Raw genomic sequence first — 26,861 nt, 5'->3', positions numbered from 1 at the left:
CAGGCACCATTACTTAGTATCTATGGAGCAGGTACAGATTATGCTCTAATAATCATGGGCTATTATTGTGTTTTGGGATAAATTATGACTATGGTTTTGTTGTTGTTGTTGTTTGATTGTTTGTTTGTTTTGAGACAGAGTCTTGCTCTGTTGCCCAGGCTGGAGTGCAGTGGCGCAATCTCGGCTCACTGTAACCTCTGCCTCCTGGGTTCAGGTGATTCTCCTGCCTCAGCCTCCCAAGTAGCTGGGATTACAGGCACACACCACACGCCTGGCTAACTTTTTTGTATTTTTTTAGTGGAGATGGGGTTTCACCATGTTCCGCCTTGGCCTCCCAAAGTGCTGGGATTACGGGTGTGAGCCACTGCACCCCGCCGACTATATATTTTTCAATCTAAAAATTTCTATCACTTTTCTTCTTAGGTCTTACAATGTGACTAATCTAACAGATGATTTAAAATCTTTGTACAAAATTGCTGGTGCTGATGGAAAAGGCATCACTTTCATCTTTACTGACAATGAAATAAAAGATGAGGCATTTCTAGAATACCTTAACAACTTGCTATCTTCAGGGGAGGTAAGTTTCAAAACTAGCGAAAAAGCCCATGCTGTAAATATATAAATTATATTGGAATAGTAAAAGCAGCAGCCTTTTGAAAGTGAGGCTGTTTAGTACATTTTTGATTGTAGACATGGTTAATGTATGAGATTTAGTAGGTTTTCTGAAGTTCCTGTGAAATGAATGCTGCCCATCTCCAGATGCTTTGTTTAATTTTGAACATGGTTCCTTACTTGTCTCTTCAATCTTCACTTTGGTCTTATAATTTATTTTAGGAGAAGCAAAGTATCTGTCTATCTATCTACATACTAGTGAGGAGTATAGAATGGTTGAAAGAGTTCTGTTAGTTGTAAATGGATGTCTGCACCACCACTTCCGAAACTGCTTGTATCAGCACTTCCATGAGCCCTCACATCTTTAGTACTTTGTTAGAAAGACTCACCAGACTCAGCATATACAGGTCAAGCATCTCAAATCCAAAAATCTGGAATCCAAAATGCTCCGAAATCTGAAACTTTTTGAGCACTGATGTGATGCTCAAAGGACATACTCATTATTGGAGCATGTTAGATTTCAGATTTTTGAATTTGGGGGTGCTCAACCAGTAAGTAAAATGCAAACATTCCAAAATCTGAAAAAAATCTGAAATCTGAAACACTGTGGTCCCAAGCATTTTGAGTAAGGGATGCTCAACTTGTAGTTATATTCATGGTGGAGATTTATTGCGGCAACACAGTAAGGATGCAGAGCCAGATCAGTAGAGAGGAAGACTCATCTTGTAGAGTAATTGATGTACCAGGAACATGGAATTGATGTTCCAGCTTCCTATGCTTTTGCCAAGGGGCCATACAGAACGTCCTCTCCATCCAGTATGAAGGGCAGTAACATATGCACTGTGTTTCCGTTCAGGAAGCCCACTTGAGATTCGGAGTCCAGTGGTTTTTTTAGGGTTGGTCATTAGTCACTTCCTGCCTAGCTACAACTACCAAAGTTCCAGATTCCTAGAAGGAAAGCAGATAGATGTTTACCATACGTCACAAGGTTTCTGTAAACAGTCTAGTTGGCACTGCAAAACAACCTTATCAATTACTAATGGAGGAGACATTCCAAAAGCCAAGTTCCCTGATAACAGCCCAGGGTCAACTCTGCAAGCACACCCTTCTCAAGATTAAGCCTGCTGTGTTAACTCTTCCCTGCACCATGGTATACAGATGCTTAATGGTGCAAAAATTAGTTAAGTATTTTGGAGTCAGAGTTGATTAGACTGACTCTGAGTCAAAGTACAGAGGGCACCCCTGGACATCTTAAAGAGGTGATTGAGTGGTGGTGGAGATGGCTTTTTGGTGATAGCTATTGGAGCACAAGAAAACACAATTAGTTCTTGATTGAGCTGCTCAATAAAAAGTTGCAGTCTTGATAATCTCTGGCAAATCAGATTTGACAGTGGAGATGCTGAAAGAAAATATGAAATAAGGTGACGTGCAAATTTAAAAAGGGACTGGACTTTGGCAGTGAATTGACTGTGGAGAACTCTTAAAATACAGAACACTTCCTTGTCCATTCCTTAAAGATCTCCAATTTGTTTGCACGAGATGAGATGGATGAAATCACCCAAGGTCTGATTTCAGTGATGAAGAGGGAACTGCCTCGCCATCCTCCTACCTTTGATAATCTGTATGAATACTTCATTTCAAGATCAAGGAAGAACTTACATGTTGTTCTCTGCTTTTCTCCAGTGAGTTTTTATTTTTATTTATATCTACATAGAAAGAGTTCCTTATTTAAAGATACTTAGTTTACCTTCTCTGATTAGATAATGATCTTAGAAATTAATATTTTTACATTGAATTAAAATTAACACTTTTGTACCACACAATCTCCATTGACCAAATTCTCATTTCCAGTATAATTTAAAATATTCATATTATTAAAAAATATTGCATAACCTGCAATTTTCATTAATTACCTAGAGACATGGGTTGTTTGAATTGTAAGGGACTTGGTGATGTAACCTCATCCAGCTCCACCTCCCATGTAGACATATCAGGTTTACTAAAATGTCCCTGATGTAGGTTTGAAAATCTCTATCTCATCGTGCTACCCAATATAGTAGCCATTAGGCATATATGGTTACTTAAGTTTTGATTAATTGGCCCCGTTTCTACTTAACTATTTGGTTTATTTTTTTATTTATTTATTTTTTTTGAGACGGAGTCTCGCTGTGTCTCCCAGGCTGGAGTGCAGTGGCGTGATCTCGGCTCACTGCAAACTCCGCCTCCCGGGTTCACGCCATTCTCCCGCCTCAGCCTCCCAAGTAGCTGAGACTACAGGCGCCCGCCACCACGCCCGGCTAGTTTTTTGTATTTTTAGTAGAGACGGGGTTTCACCATGTTAGCCAGGATAGTCTCGATCTCCTGACCTCGTGATCCACCCGCCTCGGCCTCCCAAAGTGCTGGGATTACAGGCTTGAGCCACCGCGCCCGGCCCTATTTGGTTTATTTTTGATACAGGGTCTTGCTCTGCTGCCTAGGCTGAAGTGCAGTGGCATGATCATGGCTCACTGCAGTGTCAACCTCCCAGGCTCAAGCCATCCTCTCACCTTAGACTCCCAAGTAGCTGGGACTGCAAGCATGTGCCACCATGCCCAGTTAATTTTTGTATTTTTTGTAGAGACGGAGTTTTGCCATGTTGCCTGGGCTGGTCTGGAACTCCTGAACTCAAGGGATTCACTCGCCTGGGCCTCCCAAAGTGCTGGGATTACAGGCATGAGCCACCACACCTGGCTTTGCTCCATTCTTAGTGCTTAGTAGTCCTGTGTGGCTAATAGCTACCACACTGGAATGCATATATATAAAGCATTTTTATTATCACTTAAAGTTCTATTGACAGCTCTGCTCTGGGGACTGTCACTAATTTATAAGGCAGCCTGCTTCATTCTAGGATAGTCTAATTGCCAAAAGGCTCTTATTTATAATCAATAGAATTTTGTCTCTGTACTTTTCTGATTCTAATTCTGCCCTATACAATGAACTCAATCCCTCTTCCGTGTAAAGGTTTTCAGATGTTTGGAGAAGGTTTTCTCAAGGCTGACTAAGTTGTTTCTTTTTTAGACCAAACATCTGTTCCTGCAGCTGTTCTCACTTGTCCCAGTGTCCACGCCTTTTGCTGTCCTGGCCCTCTCTCTCAAAGAGTTCTAGTTTATCAGTTTCCTCTTAAAAGAGAGTTCTAGAATTGAATGCAATAACGTAGATGTAGTCCCAGGACAGGGAAGAGTGTAGCGTGTATTTCCTCCCTTCATCGGAACGTTCAATTTATGTATGATTGCAGCCCAAGAAGATTCATTTTCAGATTTGTGATGTCACTCTGTTGGGTCAGACTGCAGAATTCTCTCTCTGGCTGACTTATAACCCCTCCGTGTTTCTAATGTTTGTTGACTTTGCTATCAACAGGTTGGTGAGAAGTTCCGTGCCCGTTCTTTGAAATTTCCTGGCTTGATATCAGGTTGCACTATGGACTGGTTCAGCCGCTGGCCGAGGGAGGCTCTGATTGCTGTGGCCTCCTACTTCCTTTCAGACTATAATATTGTCTGCTCTAGTGAAATTAAAAGACAAGTTGTAGAAACAATGGGCCTGTTTCATGACATGGTTTCAGAGAGCTGTGAAAGTTATTTCCAAAGGTAAGTGATATTACATGAGCAGCATCGCTATGGAACCACAGCATGTACTCCCAAGAGGAATGCATTGTAACATCCAGCAGAAGACTCTTCCTATTGATTGAGCATGAGGTCCTGGCTGCATTTTTAGATCTTTCTTCCTTTGATTTTCTAGTGATCACGTATGAAGAGATGGCAAGTAAACAAGATTTAAAAACGAACTAGTGTCCACACTTAAATACCTTTTTATCCTCCAAACCTCAAAGTAACAGATACTTAATGAATTGCTTTATTTCATCTGCTTAATTTTGTTTTGAAAATGACTTAGCTAATTCATCACCACTGTTTAAAATTAGTTTCTTATTCAAATGCATTATTTATTTTGATTAAAGAAGTACACGGTTTCTAATGTTTCTTTATTGCCTTATGCTGAGAGAGTATTTAGAATTTCTGTTTGCATTACTCAGTCTTACCAATGTTTCTATGCCAGATAACTATGAAACAAAATATTAACTGACTGTGGGAAAACCACTCACTAAAAGCAGCAATGACATGTTCATTATGTGAAAGCTGGTATCAACTATGCAAAAACACAGCTTTTTTCCCCACAAAGCGTGACAGTCACTGTATAAGACTGACAAATGGGCCAGCATGGATCCCCAGAAAGGCTATGCCTGCTTTTCTGCATAGAGAGTTCGGGTAACACTCTCATTGATTCTCTCTGGCTGACTTATAACCCCTCTGTGTTTCTAATGTTTGTTGACTTTGCTATCAACAGGTTGGTGAGAAGTTCCATGCCTGTTCTTTGAAATTCCTGCTTTGAAATTCCTGTTCTTTGAGGTTCCTGCTTCACAAAAGTTTGTTTATTCCATACCTTTTTCTTTACTTAAAACCATTCCCAGACCACCCTTTTAAATAATTCCAGATAATATCTCCCAAATTCTCTTGGCGAATCAGTGTGTATTAATTCTTTTCTTTTCTTTTCTTTTCTTTTTTTTTTGAGACGGAGTCTCGCTCTGTTGCCCAGGCTGGAGTGCAGTGGCCAGATCTCAGCTCACTGCAAGCTCCAGCTCCCCGGTTTACGCCATTCTCCTGCCTCAGCCTCCCGAGTAGCTGGGACTACAGGCGCCCGCCACCTCTCCCGGCTGGTTTTTTGTGTTTTTTAGTAGAGATGGGGTTTCACCGTGTTAGCCAGGATGGTCTCGATTTCCTGACCTCGTGATCCACCCGTCTTGGCCTCCCAAAGTGCTGGGATTACAGGCTTGAGCCACCGCGCCCGGCCAGTGTGTATTAATTCTTACTGTTAAGATTTTCTTTCTATTTGAACTCCTCCTGCTAATGTCATCTGTGGAGATAAACTTTTACCTTTGTGCAGCTACAAAAATCTGTTTCTTTACCTTGAAAATTTGGGTATATTTTTCAATTTTTTTTATATGTTCTTAGGTTGTTGAACTTTATTCTGAATGTAATATTTTTATAACACTTTAATGATAGTCACATATATGCCCAAGATCTTTAAAAAAAACTTAAAAACATTAAAAATCTTCAAAACTACAAAAGTTAATTAATATAAAAGGTTAAATAATTTTATAGTACATGAAGAGCTCTTTTTTCACTTGAGCTTCTTCTGTATAAAATTATACCTTTTGTAATAAAGCCCACAATAAAGTGGACATTTGGATCAAGTGCGGTTGCCTTGATTTCAAGGCCAGTCCAGTGAACTGGGGAGACATTGGTTTTTGCTTCTGTAAACCCACCCAGCTGATCCAGCAGTGAAGAGACTGTAGCAAATACCACTTGAATGAAAATGGATCACACCACAAATTCATTTCAACCACTTATCCCTAATATTTGTCCAGAACCTTAAAGTTTTGCACTGTTGACACCAACTTTCACATAGGGTGTTCATATATGCGATTTTGTTTGATCTTCACAAAATTCTGGGAGAAGTAGAGCAGACGTTCTTTTCTCAGTTTTCCAGATGAGGAAACAGAGTTGGAGTTAAGGGTGAAGTCAAAGACCCTCTCAGGGTCAAAACATCAGACAGATTTAGTCCTCTTTCCACTTCACCTCTGGGAAACCATGCTCAAATCCTGTCTTCCTGCTAGTGAATCACTCTACAGGATCACAGATTTCCCTTGGGAAAGGTGTCATTTTATGGGTGTACCCACAGTGATTGAAATGGTCCTTTTAACGTTCTGCTTTCAGATACCGCCGAAGAGCACATGTGACTCCCAAATCGTACCTCTCATTTATAAATGGTTATAAAAACATTTATGCTGAAAAGGTGAAATTCATTAATGAACAAGCTGAACGTATGAATATTGGTAAGAGGAATGGAATGGGATGGAATGGAAATAGGGTTTGTTTGATAGGGATCTCATTATTTTGTTTGGTGGACATTTTGTTTGAAAATGAAATACTCACTTTGTTTGTAGTAGACAATTTTAAAGGATGCCCTTGAGGGTTTTTTGACCTGTCAGGAAACTCTGAACAGAAGAAAATCTAAACAGAAGTGGCCCATTTTCTCTGTAGAACCGTTTCTCCTGGCTCTTTCAACTCTGGGTTCCCTGTGCTGAGTCACTGAGCCATTCTTGGCAGATGGGGACAAGCCAGCGTTTGGGAATGAACAACAATTTCAGTTTTTGGTTTCACTTTGATTTGCCTTGATTTGTATAAACATTGCCATGTTAATGTTCCCTACATTTCTAATAAAGAAAAAGGCAAAATAGAAACAAAAACAAATAAAAACAAAAAGAGATTGTGTACCTAAGCAAGAGTTTTCCAAGTGTCTGGTATATGTAGTATAACTAGCAAAAGTAAACATTGGAACAGATTATATGTCCAGAAAGCATGTGGCCCAAACAATCTAAAGCACTTTAGTTCTTATTTTTCAAGTTCTAAATAAAACTTGAGGGGCTGGGTGTGGTGGCTCTCGCCTCTAATTCCAGCACTTTGAGAGGCCATAGGCGAGCGGATCACTTGACCCCAGGAGTTCTAGAGCAGCCTGGGCAACATGGTGAAACCCTGTCTCTACAAAAATATAAAAATTAGGCATCGTGGTGGCGCCTGCCTGTACACCCAGCTACTTGGGAGGCTGAGGTGGGAGGATCACTTGAGCCCAGGAAGTCAAGGCTGCAGTGAGCTGAGACTGCACCACTACACTCCAGCCTAGGTGACAGAGTGGGACCCTGTCTCAAGAAAAAAACAAAACAAAAACCACTCAGTCACGTAGCATAACTGAGTGCCAAGGTCTGTGAAGTCAGCGATGAGAGAAGACTGTGAGAAGACTTCTTCTGCGGTTTTCTCGTGATTCATCTTCTTGCAGCTTTCCTATATGATGCTTTAGATCAGTAGTGTGCTGAAGCCAACTCATAGTGGCTTTTGAGAGCACAATATTAAATTTTTAGGAATTTTGTGATCTGCTTGTTAAAAAGAACTTTTATTAAAAATTAACTCATGTATACTTACAATTAAACAAATTGGATTTAAAATAAAGGCAATAAATGCTCAAACTCATCCCTTCTTAGTTTTACTCTTTTTTTTTTTCCTTTGAGACAGTTTTGCTCTGTTGCCCAGGCTGGAGTGCAATGGCGTGATCTCTGTTCACTACAACCTCTGCCTCCCAGGTTCAAGTGATTCTCCTGCTTCAGCCTCCCAAGTAGCTGGGATTATAGGCATTCACCACCACGCCCAGCTTATTTTGTATTTTTAGTAGAGACAGGGTTTTGCCATGTTGGCCAGGCTGGTTTCAAACTGACCTCAGGTGATCCACCCGCCTCGGCCTCCCAAAGTGCTGGGATTACAGGGGTGAGCCACCACGCCCAGCCTACTCTATTTTCTTATATTAATGTTCTTGAGGTTATTTACTTCTGTCTGTGTGGTAGGAATATTACATAACAGTGTGGTACTGAGAATCTTTTGGTAGCTTGAAATCAGCCTTGGTGAGAGTGTTTACACTATAGAAATTGGACAATATAAAATGAGGGCTTCCCCTTCTCCCAGTGACCCAGATTTAAATATTTACCAACATCCCACTACCTAGAACCCATTGGAATATGAGCCATTCAGTTAACCAGTTCTTTTTCTCTACAGTGCTAAAAGTTGCAAAGTCTGTTACGTAAATTTTCATAGTTATAGCAAAGAGAACCACAAAAATGTTAATATATTTTCTATCTCATTTGCCACCTCAGCTGCAATATGATTCAAAGGCAAAAAATGATAGCAAAAACTGTTTACAAAGCCAAAGAGAGTATAAATTTGTCAAATACGTATCTTGGCTAAACTAATCTTATTCAATAGGACATTGTGACCTTCCCTTAAATGTAGCTATGTGATATTCTTCGGTCAGAGCTGTTTTCTTTGCCTTCCTGTTGAAACTCAGAAATATGGTCAATATTGTTGCTCTTAAGATATGTATGTTTTTAAAGCTTTTGTCTACAACTACAATTTTGTGTTTGTTGTATTACATGTACAGTGCCTTATAAATAGTAAATATTAAATAAATATTTGATGAAGGCATATACCTATACTCAGCAAAAGTATATATGTGTGTATTTGTAAAGGTCTTGATAAACTAATGGAGGCAAGTGAATCTGTTGCTAAACTGTCTCAGGATCTTGCAGTCAAGGAGAAGGAGTTGGCCGTGGCTTCCGTAAAAGCAGATGAAGTGAGTTTGCATTTATTTTATCACTGATGAGGAATATTTTTCCATATTAAAATGCATTATTTTAAAATGGTATTAAACAACAAGCAGGGTATAAATCTATGGACAATTCCTGGTAAGATAGTGTTCACAAAGACTTAGACATTTTTGTTTAACTTATACCAGCGTATATCTGAACTATTAATTTTGCTACTTGGCCTAAGACTATTATTTCTTCTCTCACTCTGTCTCTTTCTCTTATTCTTTTTCATCTGTTTATGAAATTTCTGCTTGACTATGAGTTATATTTGGTCTTCTGTTTAAGGTCCCTGTATGTTCCAGGTTTCTGGGATGGCCCAAATCTCACTTATATGTGTCAAGGAGGGCAAAGAATAAAGAGGAAGAGTTGGTGGAGTTTCTTTTTTTTTAAAAAAAGAAAGTGGAAAAATCCATACTCCTTTCAAGGAGATAGGTATATGTGTGTGCTGCTTTTTCTCTTTTTTTTTTTTTTGAGATGGAGTCTTGCTCTGTTGTCCAGGCTGGAGTGCAGTGGCACAATCTCAGCTCACTGCAACCTCCACCTCCCGGGTTCAAGCGATTTTCCTGCCTCATTTTTGTATTTTTAGTAGAGACGGGGTTTCACCATGTTGGCCAGGATGGTCTCGATTTCTTGACTTTGTGATCCGCCTGCCTCGGCCTCCCAAAGTGCTGGGATTACAGGCGTGAGCCACAGTGCCCGGACTATGTGCTGCCTTTTTAAAATCTATTATACAGCCTTCTAGTCTCAGATTTTCAGCTTCCAGTCACCAAGAGTCAGCTGAGAATAAATACTTCAGTCTTGATCCTCGCCAGTTACTGAAATGAGTGAACTAACATAGGGGAGGCACTTACACATAGTCCTGGCATATGTGGTAAGCACTCAGTAAACATTAGCTACATCTATTGTTATTATACAAGGCTTAATAGGGGTTTTTGCCCTTATTCTGTGATACTTTCTTGAATTGTTTTAATTTTCTAGAAATTTGTAGAGTGAAAATACTATTTCTTCTGAAAGCTTTAAATATTTATTTATATATATTCTAAGCCTAAGGAAAGCTTAGAAAATGGAAAACTGCGAGGAACTGCTCAAAGGAATTTACTTTAATACACCTTAAAATATAGACAATTTAGATAGGAAATAAATTTGTTCTTATTTGTGTTTTATATTATGTTGAATAAACATTTGCTCACTATTCAAATCTATAAATTTTGCTTGAAAGATTTCTATTTGCTTTCATGTGTTTGCTCAACTTAACAGGTATTAGCAGAAGTCACAGTAAGCGCTCAGGCTTCAGCCAAAATTAAAAATGAAGTACAGGAGGTAAAAGACAAAGCCCAAAAAATTGTGGATGAAATTGATAGTGAAAAAGTAAAAGCTGAAAGCAAGCTCGAGGCAGCTAAACCTGCATTGGAAGAAGCAGAAGCAGCCCTGAATGTGAGCAGTGCATTGTTACCCCTTCCAACACAAGTCCTAGAAGGCATCATGTTTCATTACATGAAATTAACTCATCAGAAAACTGAATTGAATTCTTAATGTGATTGATAATCTCTGAGTCTGGAAACAAATGTGTCAATTCAGTTTTCTAAGTTTTAATTTTTTTAAAGTCCTCACCTTTTATATTATTTTCATCCCACAAATTGGCCTTCCATGAGAACTGAGAAATAATGCTAGTGGTTAGTGGCCTAAACTATGAGAAATTCAGATTACACAGAGAGCCTGCTCAGTTTTTCCACCATCCCTTCCAGATTATGTCATGCCCCCTTTTAAAATCTTCCTGTGGTTCCCACTGCTCTTAGGATAAAGTCCTGAGCTAGGCATTCACAGCTGTGAGGCAAAAGGTGCACAGCTTTGGAAGACCTCTGCATTCAACCTCTATGTATAATACACACACACACACACACATATATGTACACATGCACATATATGGTTATATACACAGGTGTATATACATACACGTATATATATACACACGTACATATATATGGATATATACACACTTATATACACACGTGTATATACATACACACTGCTAATACACACACATATATGTATGTATGTACGTATATATGATCTGGAGTAAATTTACTTAACTTTCTTGGGTATCTGTGGGGATTATAATATCTCATTGATCCTTAAAGAATCAATGCGAGCATTAAAAGTAATTAATACAAAGTGCTAGGTACATAGAAAGTGCTCAATAAATATTAGTGCTTCTGTTCCTGCTGACGACCTGGCTCCTGTCTATCTCTTGAACTTGTATATCTTGTCATTTTGTCCCTACACACAATGGGATCCAGTCATACAGAAAAATGTATAGGATTCTGAAAGAATGGTCAGGGTCTGTTACCTTTAAACGTGCCTCCACCTCTGCCGGGAATGCTTTTCCTAACTTTCATTGCCTAATTAGAGTCAATCTTCAAATCTGGGCCCAGACCTCACTCCTCCTAGAAAGTTTTCAGTTCTTCTTCAAGGCCTTTCTTTGTTTTCCTGTCACTCACATGCTTCTGTCATGGCAGAAATCCTTATGTAGGTTAATTGTATTTTCTTTGCCATTTTTCAGGAGGTTATGAGGACAAGACTATTTTTGTTTGTTTTGTTTTATATGGGAGAATGCCTGCAATTGTTAAATGAACAAATAAATCTGTGATAATAATTTAATAAAATGTTAACAATGACCAGGACACGTTCTGCACCCCTACTTCCTTTATGGGTCTTACTATAACGTACAAAAGGGAGAGATCACCGAACCAAAGGAGTCTTAGAACATGTTATTGATCATATGGTCTCCCAGTTCTTGCCTTGATGGTCAGGCAATGTCTTAATCCAAACCCAGCCAATGGATAGAACTTTTCAAAAATATTTTTATGAGCCATATATTACAGTAACTTCTCTTGTCTCCTTCTAATTCCTCCCCCTGCCATAGACAGGGAAGCCCTCAAAATGAAGGCTGAAGGTGAGGTTTCTGATATTCAGGGCTTTGTATCCTCTCTTAATATCCACAGCTAATATAGACCCTGTGCTTTGAAGATGCAAGTTATCTAAATGTTACATATCAATGGGACTTATTAACAGAGGTCTGTGATGGCAATGCCTGGTAGTGATATTTTAAACCAATTCATTGGGAGCAAAAGGGAAAAAAAGAATACATACAAATAAACAAACAGAAATACCAAAATAACAATGAAAGAGCCACTAAGCAAAAATCTTGGAACTGGAGAGAAAATATGCTTTAAAGTTTTCTATCTTAATTATTTAAAAGTATTAGATTTCTGTGTAGCTATTAATACCACTCAACAAACAAAATATTGATCCCTAATCCCAAATACAGACTATCAAGCCAAATGATATTGCCACAGTCAGGAAACTTGCAAAACCACCACATCTTATTATGAGAATCATGGACTGTGTTCTGTTACTATTTCAAAAGAAAATTGACCCTGTTACTATGGATCCAGAAAAACCTTGCTGCAAGCCATCATGGGGAGAGTCATTAAAGGTAAGTCAAGTCTATCTTTGTCAATCCTATGAGCTGCATCAGGCATCCTCAGCCCGGGACACTCAATATAGACCAGACAAACTGGCAGACAATAATTGATCATTGTGTATTGAAAAGTTTATCTTAAACTGCATCACATAAAATGTAAAGGGGGATAGATTTAAAGCTGAATGCCTTCTTTTTATGACATCTCTCCAGAACCGGTGGCTAGTATTGGCACAGCCTTGGTGTCAACCCAGCCCAATCTTCAAAACGGGGCTTGTGTGGTTGGTGGCATTCACATGCACTTACCAGAAAGAAAACTTACATAGCTTTTCTTCTTTACTCTTTTCACGTGGAATCCAGAAGACAATTTGTGATTTACAGATTTAGGTTGGCCACTGCCAATAGTCTCAATTTGTATATTTAGAGCAAATCAACTGTTACTTCTTGGAGAAAATTCAATTTAGAAGTACATATTAACTCAGGAAGAAAGTATTTATTTTCTTCCAGAACTTACAGGTTATAATACTATTTTTCAGTTGATGAGTGCAACAGGATTCCTGTGGAACCTTCAGCAGTTCCCTAAGGACACTATAAATGAAGAGACTGTTGAGCTACTACAGCCATATTTTAATATGGATGATTATACTTTTGAAAGTGCCAAAAAAGTCTGTGGGAATGTGGCTGGTCTCCTGTCTTGGACACTTGCTATGGCAATATTTTATGGCATCAATAGAGAAGTGTTGCCTCTGAAGGTAAAAGTTTCCTTCCTTCTCCCAGTAAATCAATGTTTCATAAAATCAATTATCAGTATTACTGCTATTAAAAGAAAATGTGTAGTTCAGATAAAGGTAGATGTCCCTGTTACCAAATTTGTCTTTTTTCTCTGTGTCCTCTCAAAGTTTCTCCTTCTTTTTATGTCTGTTACATGCTTCTTGACAATGCAGGCGAGTGACTGAAACCAATGTGTTAACTTACACAGGAAATGAGTTTCTTGGGAATAATAATCAAGCTGTCATAAGAAGAAAAACTTGCCATTTCTTTGAAGTTTGGAGATTAGGTTTGGAGGTTGAATTTGATGACTGTATTTCAAACAAAACTTATAAAAATTAGACTTGACACTAGAAATGTTTTAAATTTCCAAGACAGGAGGAGAACCTTAAATGCAATCGAAGAAGCAAACAAAACCTAAAAGGTTGTTCACAAAAGACAAATCAAGATGTTGCAGATTTCCCATAACCCTAAACACTAGAAGATAATGGAAACACATATGCGGCGTTTTGAGGAGGAAAATGCTGGGGTCCAAGCACTCAATAATGGGCAAAGCTGGTCTTCATGTATGAGGGAACAGAAAGAGATTCTTAGGAGTGCAAGGATTCGTGAAATGTGTCAGTCAGATACACACTGCCTCCAGGGCCCTGTCTCAATCCCCTACCCCCACAAAGCTGAAAGTATTGTGAGTGGTTGCTCTGTGGAATGGATAATGATGAGTCGGTGGACAGGGGGTTACTGTTTTTCATAATAAGCTTTAGAGAAATGGCTGCCTCTTTAAAACCTGTGCATGAGGAACTTCGAGAAAAATAGAAAATCAATTTAAAATAAAAAGTTTCAACAAAGAGAAATGATAGGAAAAATATGAAAAAAAAAACACCCCAACAAAAAGATACCAAGGGAGAAATCTTACAATAAATGTAGAATTCAAGAAAAAAACAAAACACACACACATCAGAAAAGAGCTATTCTTTGTTGATAAAAATTATGATCCATAGTGAAGACAATTAAAATAATGTGTTATGCAATAAATAAAACAGCATCAAATCATAGAAAGCAAATCCATTAGTATTTTCAGTGGAAATTAACAAATATACTGTAATTTGAGATTGTGGCACATGCTATCAAATTAACAAAAATAATATTGTAATTTGAGATTGCGGCTACTCCTGGTAGGCATAGGGCCAGCTTCTTGGGTGTGCACACAGGGCCTTGTATTAATGCTCTGCTGTTGCCATCTTCAGATTCTTAATAATTTTTTTTAACAAGGGGCCCCACATTTTTCATTTTGCACTGGGCCCTGTAAATTATAGAGGCAATCCTGAGTAGTCATAAATTAGTAATTATATAGAAATTTTACATGATATTATTTTTCAGGTTGAATAACTACTTTGAACTTTCTCCAATATAAACAAAGAATATGAAATTATTTCTAGAGTACAAGAAACATTTATAAGAATTAATTATATTCAATGGTAAAAGAGGACCTCGATTAAATTCCTGAAAGCAAAAAATCCTGGGGTCTCATTCTCTGATTATAAGCAATAATACTGGAAAGTTTACATTAAAATGAAGTCAGTCATTCCTAATTAGGACATAATGAAAATAAGTGAGTTACCAAAGCTTCTGTGATATGGCCAAAATGGTACATTCTTAGCCCTTACATGCATCAAAGAAACTAAACATTCCACTTAAGAGTTAAAGTATATACTCACTCATAAGCATACATACACACGAAATTTAAGGAAAGCAGAATAGAGCCAATAAAAATAACATTAAAAATTAGAGAAGAGAAAAGCAGCAGAATTAATGAGCAAATCTTTTTTTTTTTTTTTTTTGAGACTGTATCTTGCTCTATCATCCAGGCTGGAGTGCAGTGGTGTGATCTCGGCTCACTGCAAGCTCCGCCTCCCAGGTTCACGCCATTCTCCTGCCTCAGCCTCCCAAGTAGCTGGGACTGCAGGCGCCTGCCACCATGCCCAGCTAATTTTTTTGTATTTTTAGTAGAGACGGGATTTCACCGTGTTAGCCAGGATGGTCTCGATCTCCTGACCTTGTGATCCACCCGCCTTGGCCTCCCAAAGTGCTGGGATTACAGGCGTGAGCCACCGTGCCCCGCCCGGCCATTCATTTTGGGATTACAGGTGTGAGCCACCACTCCCGGCTGGCATTAATGAGCAAATCTAAGAACCTATGCTTTACAAAAACAAAACTGTAAGAAATATTCCAGGAAAATCTAATCAAGAAGAAAATAAAAACAAATGAAAATAGAAAGATAAATCCTCATAATTCTAGATGTGAAGATTCAAATAATTATAAAGCAATTTTTTTTTAAGAGACAGAGTTTCATTCTGGCCCCCAGGCTGCAGTGCAGTGGTGCAATCATAGCTTACTGTAGCCTTGAATTCCTGGGATTAAGCAATCCTCCTCCCTCAGCCTCCCAAACTGCTAGGATTATAGGTGTGAGCCACTGTGCCAGGCTACAAATATTGCATAGTTGTATGTCAATATAGTAGAAAATCTAAATGAAATAAAAATGTTATGGGAAAAGGAGATAAATTCAAACAAACATTGAGAACAAAAATAAGAAAGGTATCAAAGAACTTCTACCCCAGAAGGCTTTGGGCCTAGATTACTTTACTGATTATTTTAAATTTACAAGAAGCAGATTCATTACCGCATTGTAGGACTTAGAAAAATATGAAAAACTACTGTTACAGTATTTTAACATGCAGAATCTTTGATATGTTTACATATCCAGTACTCACAACATTATTTGTAATAACTAAAAATGGGGGGTGGAGAAGTGTATACGAGTAGGAAAAAGGTTAATTATGATACATCCAACATGTAGAATATCATGCAGTCACATAACTAATGTTCATGATGGACTTGGGACCTTCATAAAACGAAATAAAAAAAATCAAAATGCCAATTACCAACTTCCTAACACAACACTCACAGGTTATGTCTGAGTAAAATCGGGGTAACTTTTGTTCTCCTTCCTATACATTGCTGCATTTTCCATGTTTTCTTATTAAACATTAATAATTAAAAAAAATTTTTTTTGAGACAGGGTCTCACTCTGTCACCCAGGCTAGAGTGCAGTGTTGCGATCACAGGTCACTGCAGCCTTGACCTCCGGGGCCCAAGCGATCCTCCTGCTTCAGCCTCCAGAGTAGCTTGGACTACAGGTGCATGCCACCATACCCAGCTAATTTTTCTATTTTTCTGTGGAAACAAGATCTCCCTGTTTTGCCCAGGCTGGTCTTGAACTGGGCTCAAGTGATCTTCAGCCTCCCAAAGTTCTGGGATTACAGGCATGAGCCACCGTACCTGGCCAGTAATTAAAAATTTAAAAGTAATGAAATACCCTCCAAGACTCTCTGCTTTCCCAGCCGAAGACACTGAAACAGATGAGCTCGAAAGTCCCATGTAGTGCAGAAATTATGTGATTTGTGTTATCTACCAATTACAATCATGACTGTTTTGTGCAGCTAATACACTAACCATGTCTTCTTTTCAGGCCAACCTGGCCAAGCAGGAAGGCCGATTAGCAGTTGCTAATGCTGAGTTAGGGAAGGCACAAGCCCTGCTGGATGAGAAGCAAGCTGAGCTGGATAAAGTACAGGCAAAATTTGATGCAGCAATGAATGAGAAAATGGTGAGATTAAATATACAAAATCCCCAAAATGGTGTACTGAAACTTTATACAAGAGCATGCTGTATTTGGAAGTCAGGCAAATGGTTGTGATGACAAAATACTGGCCAGCATGCCTATCTGTTTTGGATCTTTGGTGCTCAAAATTTTTTTGTGTGTGTTTTCACTGATCAAGCTGTACCATCACTGATTTGAGGGTTAGAAAACTGGGTTTGAGATGCAGCTCAGACATTTGTTAATTGTGTGGTTTGGGGCAATCTACCTAGCTCTGTTTGTAAAATGGGGATCCTGATATGACCTCTTGGGATAGGATGTAAGCAATGGCGGTCTAGTAAATGTTTAACAGTCTAGTGTGCCGTGCGGGGACAGGAAAGCCCAGATTTGTAATATTTGCTGATTTCTGTGGTGGAAATACTCCCATCACTGGCAATTCTAAACTACCAATGTAACATCACTGAGCACAGATTTGGGAAAAGGTGCATGGCAGTACACCATTGCATACTATTTCCACCATCCAGATACAACAGCCTTAACGTCAAGAGCATAGATAATATTAACATTTAAATGATTAGGAAGTAAGCTTTTGTTATTTATTACTTTTGCTTTTAATATAATTTTTAAATTGTAAGCTTACATAGTTTAATTTTTAATAAAGGCTGTGTTTAGCACCAGCTCACAAATACTCTAAAAATTTAACAGTTGGCTCTTATGAGTTGGTCCAAGCCAGCTGCTGCATGCTACTGTTGTCTGGGATTTTTCCAGGAGAAAATACTTTGTAAATGGCAAAGAACTCAGGATTATTACTGCATCCAAGACGTCGAAAGGGCAAATCTTATTGATTTGATTCTGTTTTGAAAATGTTCAATAGAAATACTATTTTAATTTATCTGACTAAAAGATAAATTATGTGATTTGGATTCTGTCTTACAAAATTGCTTTCCTTGAAATTTCGTAAGGTAAAATCACTATATTATGAGTGATCAAAATTTAATATGTGAAGTTTCATGCACACTGTATTTTTAGGTTATATTATTTTGCAAATTAAGAAATTCCCTCGTGTATTTTTATGTGTGAATATAATGGATGTTTGTGTTAAGCACTTAGAAAAGTGTTTTTGAGACATTCTCCCATTATGGCTGCAGGATTTGCTTAATGATGCTGATATGTGCCGGAAAAAGATGCAGGCCGCCTCCACTCTCATCGATGGGCTGAGTGGAGAAAAAATCCGATGGACCCAGCAAAGTAAAGAATTCAAAGCTCAGATTAATAGGTGCGAATCTGGGTCTCTTCACAGTCACTCTTTCTTTGTGACATTAGAGAACATAAAGTCCATTTCCACGGTGAAATGCTTTTCTCCTTCATTTCCATGTGTTCATGTCTGAATCCTGTCATCTATGACAGTGCTTACAACTTAAATCATGCACTCTAGGTGAAATACTATAGAGGGTGAAGAAGATTTTGTGAAATATTTTACATCTCAGCTGTGGTTCAGTATGAGAGTGCTTTTGATATTATTTGGATTTGCCAGGGCCATCTAGATGCTCACTCCAGTTCTCTATGCTTCACCTCAATGATTTTGGAAGTGTGGATCAATGGTTTGTTGTAAATGCAAGGCTGTCTTTTGCTGGTGTCAATTGGTGTCCTTAGAAAACTTAAAAGAGAGCGCAATGAGAGAGGAGCAAGAAGATGGCAATAAACAAACAAACAAACAAATAAATAAAAAGGGAGGGGAAAGAAAACATGGCTTAACACAAGATTGAAATCTGAACAAGACCAAGGGACAGGATGGGGGAAGATGCTTTCCGCGCAGTACCAAGGCTCACGACCTGTAGGCTTTGGGAGGAAGCCTTCTTTCTTGCTTCCTGACCACCCCACATGTGGCTACTCCCACCCACTTTTGGGTTTTGGGCTCCACTTTGCATGGTCTTTTCCATACCTGGCTACCAAGCATTAAGCAGGGGCAAAGAAGGATTTCCCCCAGTAACAAAGCAAAACTGTGACCTCTCAAACAACTTAGCGAAAGAGCTTAAAACATGTCAGGTGACTCACTTTGGGGAGGGGGCTGTGTGTTTTTTCTTCACAGACTTGTAGGTGATATTCTGCTGTGCACGGGATTCCTTTCCTACCTTGGTCCTTTCAATCAGATATTTAGGAACTATTTGCTTAAAGATCAATGGGAAATGGAGTTGAGAGCACGGAGAATTCCTTTCACAGAAAACCTGAATCTTATTTCAATGTTGGTGGATCCTCCAACCGTAAGTTTTACTTTCCCAATATTATTTGAATTTCAATCTCACTTTATTTCTTACTTACTAAGAAACCCGGCTGCGTGCAGTGTCTCATGCCTGTAATCCCAGCACTTTGGGAGGCCGAGGAGGGCAGATCATGAGGTCAGGAGTTCAAGACCAGCCTGACCAACATGGTGAAACCCCGTCTCTACTAAAAATACAAAAGTGAGCTGGGCGTGACGGCGCGTGCCTGTAATCCCAGCTACTCAGGAGGCTGAGGCAGGAGAATCACTGTAACCGGGGAGGCAGAGGTTCCGAGATCACGCCATTGCACTCCAGCCTGGGCAACAAGAGAGAAACTCCATCTCAAAAAAAAAAAAAAAAAAAAAAAGAGGAAACCCAGGTTCATTAAACTTTTTCTTTAACTAGAAAGATTGATTTGAAAGCGCTTAAGAGTTTTTTTTTTTAATAATTTTCTTTGTGGTATAAACGTTTCTTGGTGTTTTAAGTAATCTTGCTTCCAAATTAAGACCAATTGCATTGCTATGAACTAAAAGATCATTTGAGAGATATAGGCTTGCTAATACTGGGCCCTTCTTATACCTCTTCATTATTTACACCACTCCTGTGAAGTCATACTCTCTTTCAAACATTTTAGGCAAATGTAGGCATGATCTGTGCTGGTATTAACCTTATTTTCCTTATTTGCTATCTTTTTTAGTGTCTAATAACATAACACAATAGCGTGTTCTGGTGACCCTAAGTAATAGCAAGGCCTTTCATACTAACCTTCCTTGCTGGGAATCTGATGCCACTGTCAATTTCCAGTATATCTTGCAGAGCTTCTGTGGTAATAAATGCTTTCCAGGCAATTTGTATTCATGAGTTGCTTTTCTGATTTGCAAATCTGCTCTCCAGTTGCTGTTTCCTTAGGGGATGCCAAGCTATTAATTTCATGTTATCTGTATTTAAAAGTTAAAAACTAATCTTTTCCAATTCAAACATTGTTGAATTCACCCTTACAGGGAATAGATTATGTGTTGTAGATGCATTGGGCACTGGTGAAGCAACATGGGCCAGAATATTCTTTATTAATTATGGCCTTTGGGGGTCCTGGGATAATTTAACAAAGGTGGAGGCTGATTGGCTCATTGGATCTCTGACTATTTTATTTTATTTTATTTTTTTAGAGCCAAAGTCTTGCTCTGTAGCCCAGACTGAAGTGCAGTGGTGTGATCATGGCTCACTGCAGCCTCAAATTCCTGGGCTCAAGTGACCCTCCCAGCCTCCCAAAATGCTGGGATTATAGGCATGAACCACTGCGCCTGACTTGGTGATTTTATTGATCATGTGGCGGGAGGCTGGCAATCTGCTCTAAATTTGGAGAAGGAAATATTCACAAAAGTGTCATTGATGAGCTCCTGGTAATATAATAACTCATCTAATTTATCTCCAGCTATGCAATCACCCGTACATCATGCAGGCAGAACCAAAGGGCCGGAAGGGGAAGCTATCAGGGGCTAATTGCTTGGGACTTATCTTCTTCTCTGACATCTCATTATATTCACTATCTGCATTAACCTCAAATCAGGTTCAATATGCAGTCAACTTACTATGATTCCCCTAAGTATGAAAATACAATGCAAAAGGATAAACCTTATTTTGGGTGATTAAAGAAGGGATTCATTAGATTATAAATTTGTTTTTTGTGTTTTTTTTATGTGAATGTTATTTGGTTCACATTTACAAGTTTGCTTTTTTAGAAGTACAAGTTTCTTAGTCTCGAAGGAAAATAATGTCCATATTTTAAATTATTTTACTTTATGGTACTTTTAATTACTAATGAGGGCATTCCTGTTCTCCTTTGAATGGTGATATCCATTTTCTGTTGTTCAGATTGGTGAGTGGGGGCTACAGGGATTACCAGGAGATGATCTCTCAATTCAGAATGGCATTATTGTGACAAAGGCCACCAGATACCCACTCCTCATAGACCCACAAACTCAAGGCAAAACTTGGATTAAATCAAAGGAAAAAGAAAATGATTTGCAGGTATGTAGCATTTGGTGCAGGGGAAAATAATCTTGAAATCATGAAACTTTTCAAAATTTCAATTGAATCTGCAGTCATAAAGTTGTCATCTCCATGACAAATGTTTGCTAATTCACACTCTTGAGTTTTCTAATAGCAATTTGGGGCAACAGCTCTGATTCTTTTCTCTCTTTTGTACTCTCCTTATACATTTCCCTGACTCCATTGCTTTTGCTAATATTGAATGTGGCTTTTGTTCCGGGCCTTGGGTTTGGTCCTATAGGAAAGTGGCAAATAGAATATTGTGATCCCTCAGTTCAAGACCATTCATGCCAACCTTGCTCAGGCTCTGGGTACTACATAGCTTACTGAGTCCGGCTTTGGTGCTTGCATCTAATAAGGTGTTAATTTTAAGGCGGGGGTAAACAAGGGCAGGATTCCAACATTCCTGACACCCTTAGGGATTCTGTTACTATTGATATTTTAATTCAACTACCGATGTGGGATATTCAGTGTTTCCTAGACACTGTTCCCAGAGTTCTAAACCTCCTGCCCCCATATTTTTGCTTATACTATTTCTACTAACCAAAATGTCTTTCTCCACCCTCCACTTACATCCCAGATAAAAATCTCAGCCATTCTTCAAAGTCCACATCCACCACTACCTCCATCACGACTTTTCTGTGTCCCCAGCACAATATAGCCTGTCCTGAATCCTCACAATGTCTTGTTTGCACTTCTGTTGTGGACTTAGAATCTGACTTAAGTTATTGTTCTTTGCACATTTATCTTTTATTTCTGCTGTACCATGAACTCATTGTTGGCCAAGTTTTATTCATCTTTACATGTTCTGCACTGCTCTTTTTGAATAGAAATTCTGATATTTATTGAATTTAAGTGAATTTATCAAAGTGTGTCATCATTATAGAAAAAAAGAACCAGGAAAATAATGTGGTCATCTTGATGAATATGAAAAAAAAAGCACTTGGTAAAATTCAATGCCCATTCATGATCAAATTTCCAGCAAACTGGGAGGGATCTTCCTTAATTAGGTAAAGAGTTTCTTTTTCCAAAAAGCCATAACAAACATCATATTTAGTGGTGAAATACTGAAAGATTTCCTCCTGAGATCAGTGCTTCTCATGCAAGTGGATACAGCCCAGTGCTGGGAAGCACACCTAAATACCCCACCTCCTCAATACTCCAGAACACAATACATCAGTCTATGTTTACTAAGAAAACCCAGGGAAATCCTAGCATGGTCCAGGCAATGTAAATTGAAGAGAAGAGTTAAAAGAAATAGTGTCCATTTCCACGAAGCTTCTTAGGGGCCACATTTTCAAGGGTGCACAAATGTGGTATACTAGAACACTTCTTAGTGTCTGCAGCCAGGTCAACTATAACTTGTGCCTGGCCCCATTCCCCTTGGCTCTGCTGGCTTTCAATCTCCCTGCTCCTCTTATTCTTGGAACCTTGCCTGGACCTCCTTAGCTCAGTACATGCTCCTGTGTCGCTTGGCCATGAATGCTGCTATTTTTTTCTGATCATAGCTTTATCTCTCCATTTCAGGATTACATTCACTGATAGTCTTCACTAATGTCCTTTCTGATGCAACCCAGTCCCAGGAACCTTCTTGCGGAAGGAACAGAAATATGCCCGAGACACTTTCTTATTTTAAAAATCATCCACTGCTGGGATGGAAATAGACTGAATTGTATTCTTTTTACTCAGACAACATTATTTTCTTATGTAGATAAGCACATGTACAAACACATGCAAATGAAACACAAAGCATGGTTTATATGCCCAGGGCTGTGGTCAACCTTGGCAGCTTTGTTTGCCAAGCCTACCTTCAATACCATCTCCAGGACCTACAGCTCTGACTTGTGGAAAGAGAGTGTATTTACTAAGCCTCGCTATCAGGAATTCACTGGTCATCTTGTAAAGACTCGATACCTGTCTGTGTGCAGGTGAACCAGGCTCTGGTGGTAGTTACCACATATATAGTGTTTCACAAGAAAAATCAAATGAAATAAACCTGAAATTAGGATTCCAAAATATTATTTCAAGTTTATAAAAGACGTTGAAGGTGATTGAAGATAATTATCTCCTTACTTGGGAAAGAAATCACAAAAATAGAATTTACCCCTTGAGAAATAAAGCAGGATATAAGCAAATTTAGTCTTACTGGTGCTTTTCTTCACCTTGTTTATTAAGTTCATCAAAGCTCTTTGTTTAGGTTCTTTTACCTTATTAACTTATAGGAAGATCTTTACAGCACATTATTTGTGTAAAGAAAGCTATTCATCCAGGGAAACAACTTCCTTCATGTGCAGAATTTCTTTTTAGTTATTTCCTTTTTAATCAAAACAGGACAAAAGTAGGCTGATTTAAGTTTTATATTTCATATCTTCTTTTTATCATAGTAATTGAGAGATACATATTTAATTCGGTTCTCCTAATTACCTGTTGTCCCAGTGGGTTCTTCCTTGCGTCTTATGGTCTGCACCCACAATAGCATAAGACATTAGTTGAATTCAGAAGATAGGATACAACGAGTTGAGAAATGAGCCTTTGGGAATCTTCACAGTAAGGCAGGGGGAGGGAATCCTAGGCAACATAAGGGTTCAAATCCAATTGGCTCATGCAGAGACCAACCAGTACAGTGTGTCTATTTTAACTAATAACAAACGCATTAAACTAAACACGGAGGACCCAACCAGGAATTCAGAATTGTAGTTTTAAAACATGTAAGCATATATAAAGTCAATGTATAGTCTTTTAGGTTGACTTATGGAAAGTGTTAAATTCTTCCCAGTAGGAGACAGAATACATGGATAGACCCGTGATGCGACTCAATGTATCATTTCTGACGTTCTTTTTTTTTTTTTTTTTTTTTTTTTGAGACGGAGTCTTGCTCTGTCGCCCAGGCTGGAGTGCAGTGACCGGATCTCAGCTCACTGAAAGCTCCGCTTCCCGGGTTTACGTCATTCTCCTGCCTCAGCCTCCCGAGTAGCTGGGACTATAGGCGCCCGCCACCTTGCCTGGCTAGTTTTTTGTATTTTTTAGTAGAGACAGGGTTTCACTCTATTAGCCAGGATGGTCTCGATCTCCTGACCTCGTGATCCGCCCGTGTTGGCCTCCCAAAGTGCTGGGATTACAGGCTTGAGCCACCGCGCCCGGCTCTGACATTCTTATGTTTACTTTTTATCACTTACCCATCTTCTAGGGGTCCTGAGAAAATAAATGAATATCCAGATATGCAAGTTGCTTTGCTTTCTCTGAGGGATTATGGCTATGTGAGTTTGAAAGGATTAATCCTTGACTATTCTCTTCCGTCTGTCAGGAGCAGAACTCTGACATTCCATCTGAGCAATGCCCCTTGATCCTCCTCTTTTGATCAGAGAGACCCCATTACACACCCAGACCCCATTCAACAAAATCATGACTCACCAAGTGTTAGAAATTAATTTTTGTGTGTTGCTTTAATTTTTTTAAGTAAGTCTTCCTGTATTGCCCTTAAAATTCTTGGTTACTGTCCAAAAAATCTCTTGGTTTCCCATAGCGATGGGCACATTCTTTGTAACACTGATAGACCAATGAGTTCTTTCTGTTTAGGTGACATCTCTGAACCATAAATATTTTCGCACACACTTGGAGGACAGCCTTTCCTTGGGCCGACCCCTTCTCATTGAGGACATTCGTGAAGAGCTGGATCCAGCCTTGGATAATGTATTAGAAAAGAATTTTATTAAATCTGGCACCACTTTCAAGGTGAGCTTTGTTAAAAAAAAAAAAAAATTAAGAAAGAGAAAGAAAGAAAAGAACAATGGTGACATCTACTTATCTTTTTGAGCATAGCAGCAAATGCAATTTCCTTTAGGCAGTAGTATTTGGTACATTGGAAATAAACTATTTCCAAACTGCACTTCAGTGTTTCCTTTTATTTTTTATAGCATATAAAAATTGCTGAGGTGGGGGCATTATTTTGATAAGAGTAGTCATTTAGCTGAAACTAAGTAACATTAAGGAAACACATTGTCTGGTCTTAATATGTTAGTGCAACACAATATATATATATATATGTTTAAGCAACTCTTGATATTGGTTTTGCAAGTCTTATATGTATACATTTTTACAAAATAACCTAGATTTCTTCCCTGGAGGAAATGACATTTTAGTAAAGTCTATACACATTGATTTGGTGATTTATCTCTTTATTTTCAGTCTAAGTTCATTGACTTTGTTGGAAGCTATGGAATATTGTTCTCAATTGTTGGTGATGAATTGTTTTCAGTATGTATAAGTGTTTCATTTTTAATTCATGCCATTCTCTACCTTTAGGCTTCTTCGGTTTTATAACAGCATTTCTGATTGGGTGTTTTTCACTTTGGACAACTTAATTTCATGAATATCAGTGAATACGTAAAACATGAATATTTTCTCATTAAACAAAGACAGATTTATTCAGAAAAATTTTCTTCATAATGTGAAATCTTTCATAGGCCACATTTTAAAAAATTCATTCAGTAAAGTTTATGGAGCATCCAATATATACTTAAGCCTTTATGAGTTTATAGGGGAAAAATAAATAAAGCCCAGTTAGTGTTCTGAAGGTTAGCATCATATTCTATGAGATTAGAGGGTAGAATTTCTCTTTTTCATAAAAAGAAGCTAAGAGCAAAATTTTGGTGACTTGCTTGGATATTATGGACTCATCCACAATTTTGAACTGCATTTAAAAAATGTTTAATCCACAAGTAAAGATCATATATATTTAAACTGTACAATGTGGTAATTTGGTATACATATACATTGTACAATGATTACCACAATCAAATTAATTTAACACATCCATCACCACACATGCTATACCTTAGATACCTGAAACTTGTTCATTTTATAACGGAAAGTTTGTACCCTTTGACCAACATCTCCCCATTTCTCCCATCCCCTACTCCGCTGGCAACCACTGTTCTATTCTCGGCTTCTGTGAGTTTGACTTTTTTAGATTTCACATGTGAGATCATACAGTGTTTATCTGTGTCTGGCTTATCTTATATGGCATATTTAATATGCCAAAGGAGGTTGTAGACTCTCCATTCCTGAAGGTCTTTTAAAAGATCCTAGATTTTTATCTGCAGTGTGAAGGCATAATGCCTTAGAATGTGATGGTGGCCTTAGTGATGTTTTCAGTCACATGCAGAATTGAGATTAACCAGAGATTTAAGTCATTTAAAAATTCTGTGATTGCCACCTGATTTTTAGATAGCAAAAACCAATTGTTTTTTCAACATGCTGCAAATAGCAGTGTTTAAGATAAATGTTACCTTTTTGAAAAAAGTTGGCATTTTTTCTTTGAAAATTACATTAACTTTTTCTGTTATCAAATATGCTTCAGATATACCTGTAAAATTAAAAAAATAAAATTTTCTATAAACACAGCAAATTTCCACAGTAGGAAACAATTTTCTTAACCGGGGGAAAAAGTAGCAGCTCCCGTACTACAAACAACTGATGGGAGTGATAAGTACTGGCTAAGGTGTTCAAGTCAAATCTTAGATATGTCTAAGTTTTCCTTTATTCACCATTTGCTTTGGATAACTTTTTCATTTGATTTGCTTGGGATCATTGCTAAAAACATCGCCAGGCAGGAGTACAATTCTAAATTATTCTAAATTGAATAGGCTTTATTATTTAAGATTAGTGATTAAAATTTTTTAACTTTCCTTCCCAATTTATTCAAGTTTCACAGCACTGACAGGTAAATTCTTTTCTAAATTGAACCCAAGTTCC

General features: G+C 38.3%; 1 protein-coding gene across 3 annotated transcripts in view; it reads left to right on the top strand.

Moving 5' to 3' along the window:
• Window positions 1-26,861, top strand: part of LOC105474557 (dynein axonemal heavy chain 8) — a 316,668-nt gene that overhangs the window by 191,841 nt on the left and 97,966 nt on the right. For all 3 annotated transcript variants that reach the window (XM_011729344.2, XM_011729345.2, XM_011729346.2), the window contains exons 63-75: window positions 424-577; window positions 2,130-2,294; window positions 4,009-4,235; window positions 6,420-6,538; window positions 8,777-8,880; window positions 10,154-10,330; window positions 12,225-12,392; window positions 12,914-13,129; window positions 16,672-16,809; window positions 17,949-18,076; window positions 18,890-19,061; window positions 20,931-21,086; window positions 24,684-24,839. In XM_011729344.2, coding sequence (XP_011727646.2) covers window positions 424-577; window positions 2,130-2,294; window positions 4,009-4,235; window positions 6,420-6,538; window positions 8,777-8,880; window positions 10,154-10,330; window positions 12,225-12,392; window positions 12,914-13,129; window positions 16,672-16,809; window positions 17,949-18,076; window positions 18,890-19,061; window positions 20,931-21,086; window positions 24,684-24,839 — 2,080 coding nt within the window. The remainder of the gene's footprint in view (window positions 1-423; window positions 578-2,129; window positions 2,295-4,008; window positions 4,236-6,419; window positions 6,539-8,776; window positions 8,881-10,153; window positions 10,331-12,224; window positions 12,393-12,913; window positions 13,130-16,671; window positions 16,810-17,948; window positions 18,077-18,889; window positions 19,062-20,930; window positions 21,087-24,683; window positions 24,840-26,861) is intronic.

The sequence above is a fragment of the Macaca nemestrina genome, chromosome 5 (assembly GCF_043159975.1).
Source record: "Macaca nemestrina isolate mMacNem1 chromosome 5, mMacNem.hap1, whole genome shotgun sequence".
Taxonomy (NCBI): domain Eukaryota; kingdom Metazoa; phylum Chordata; class Mammalia; order Primates; family Cercopithecidae; genus Macaca; species Macaca nemestrina.
This window is presented reverse-complemented; position numbering and strand designations above follow the sequence as displayed.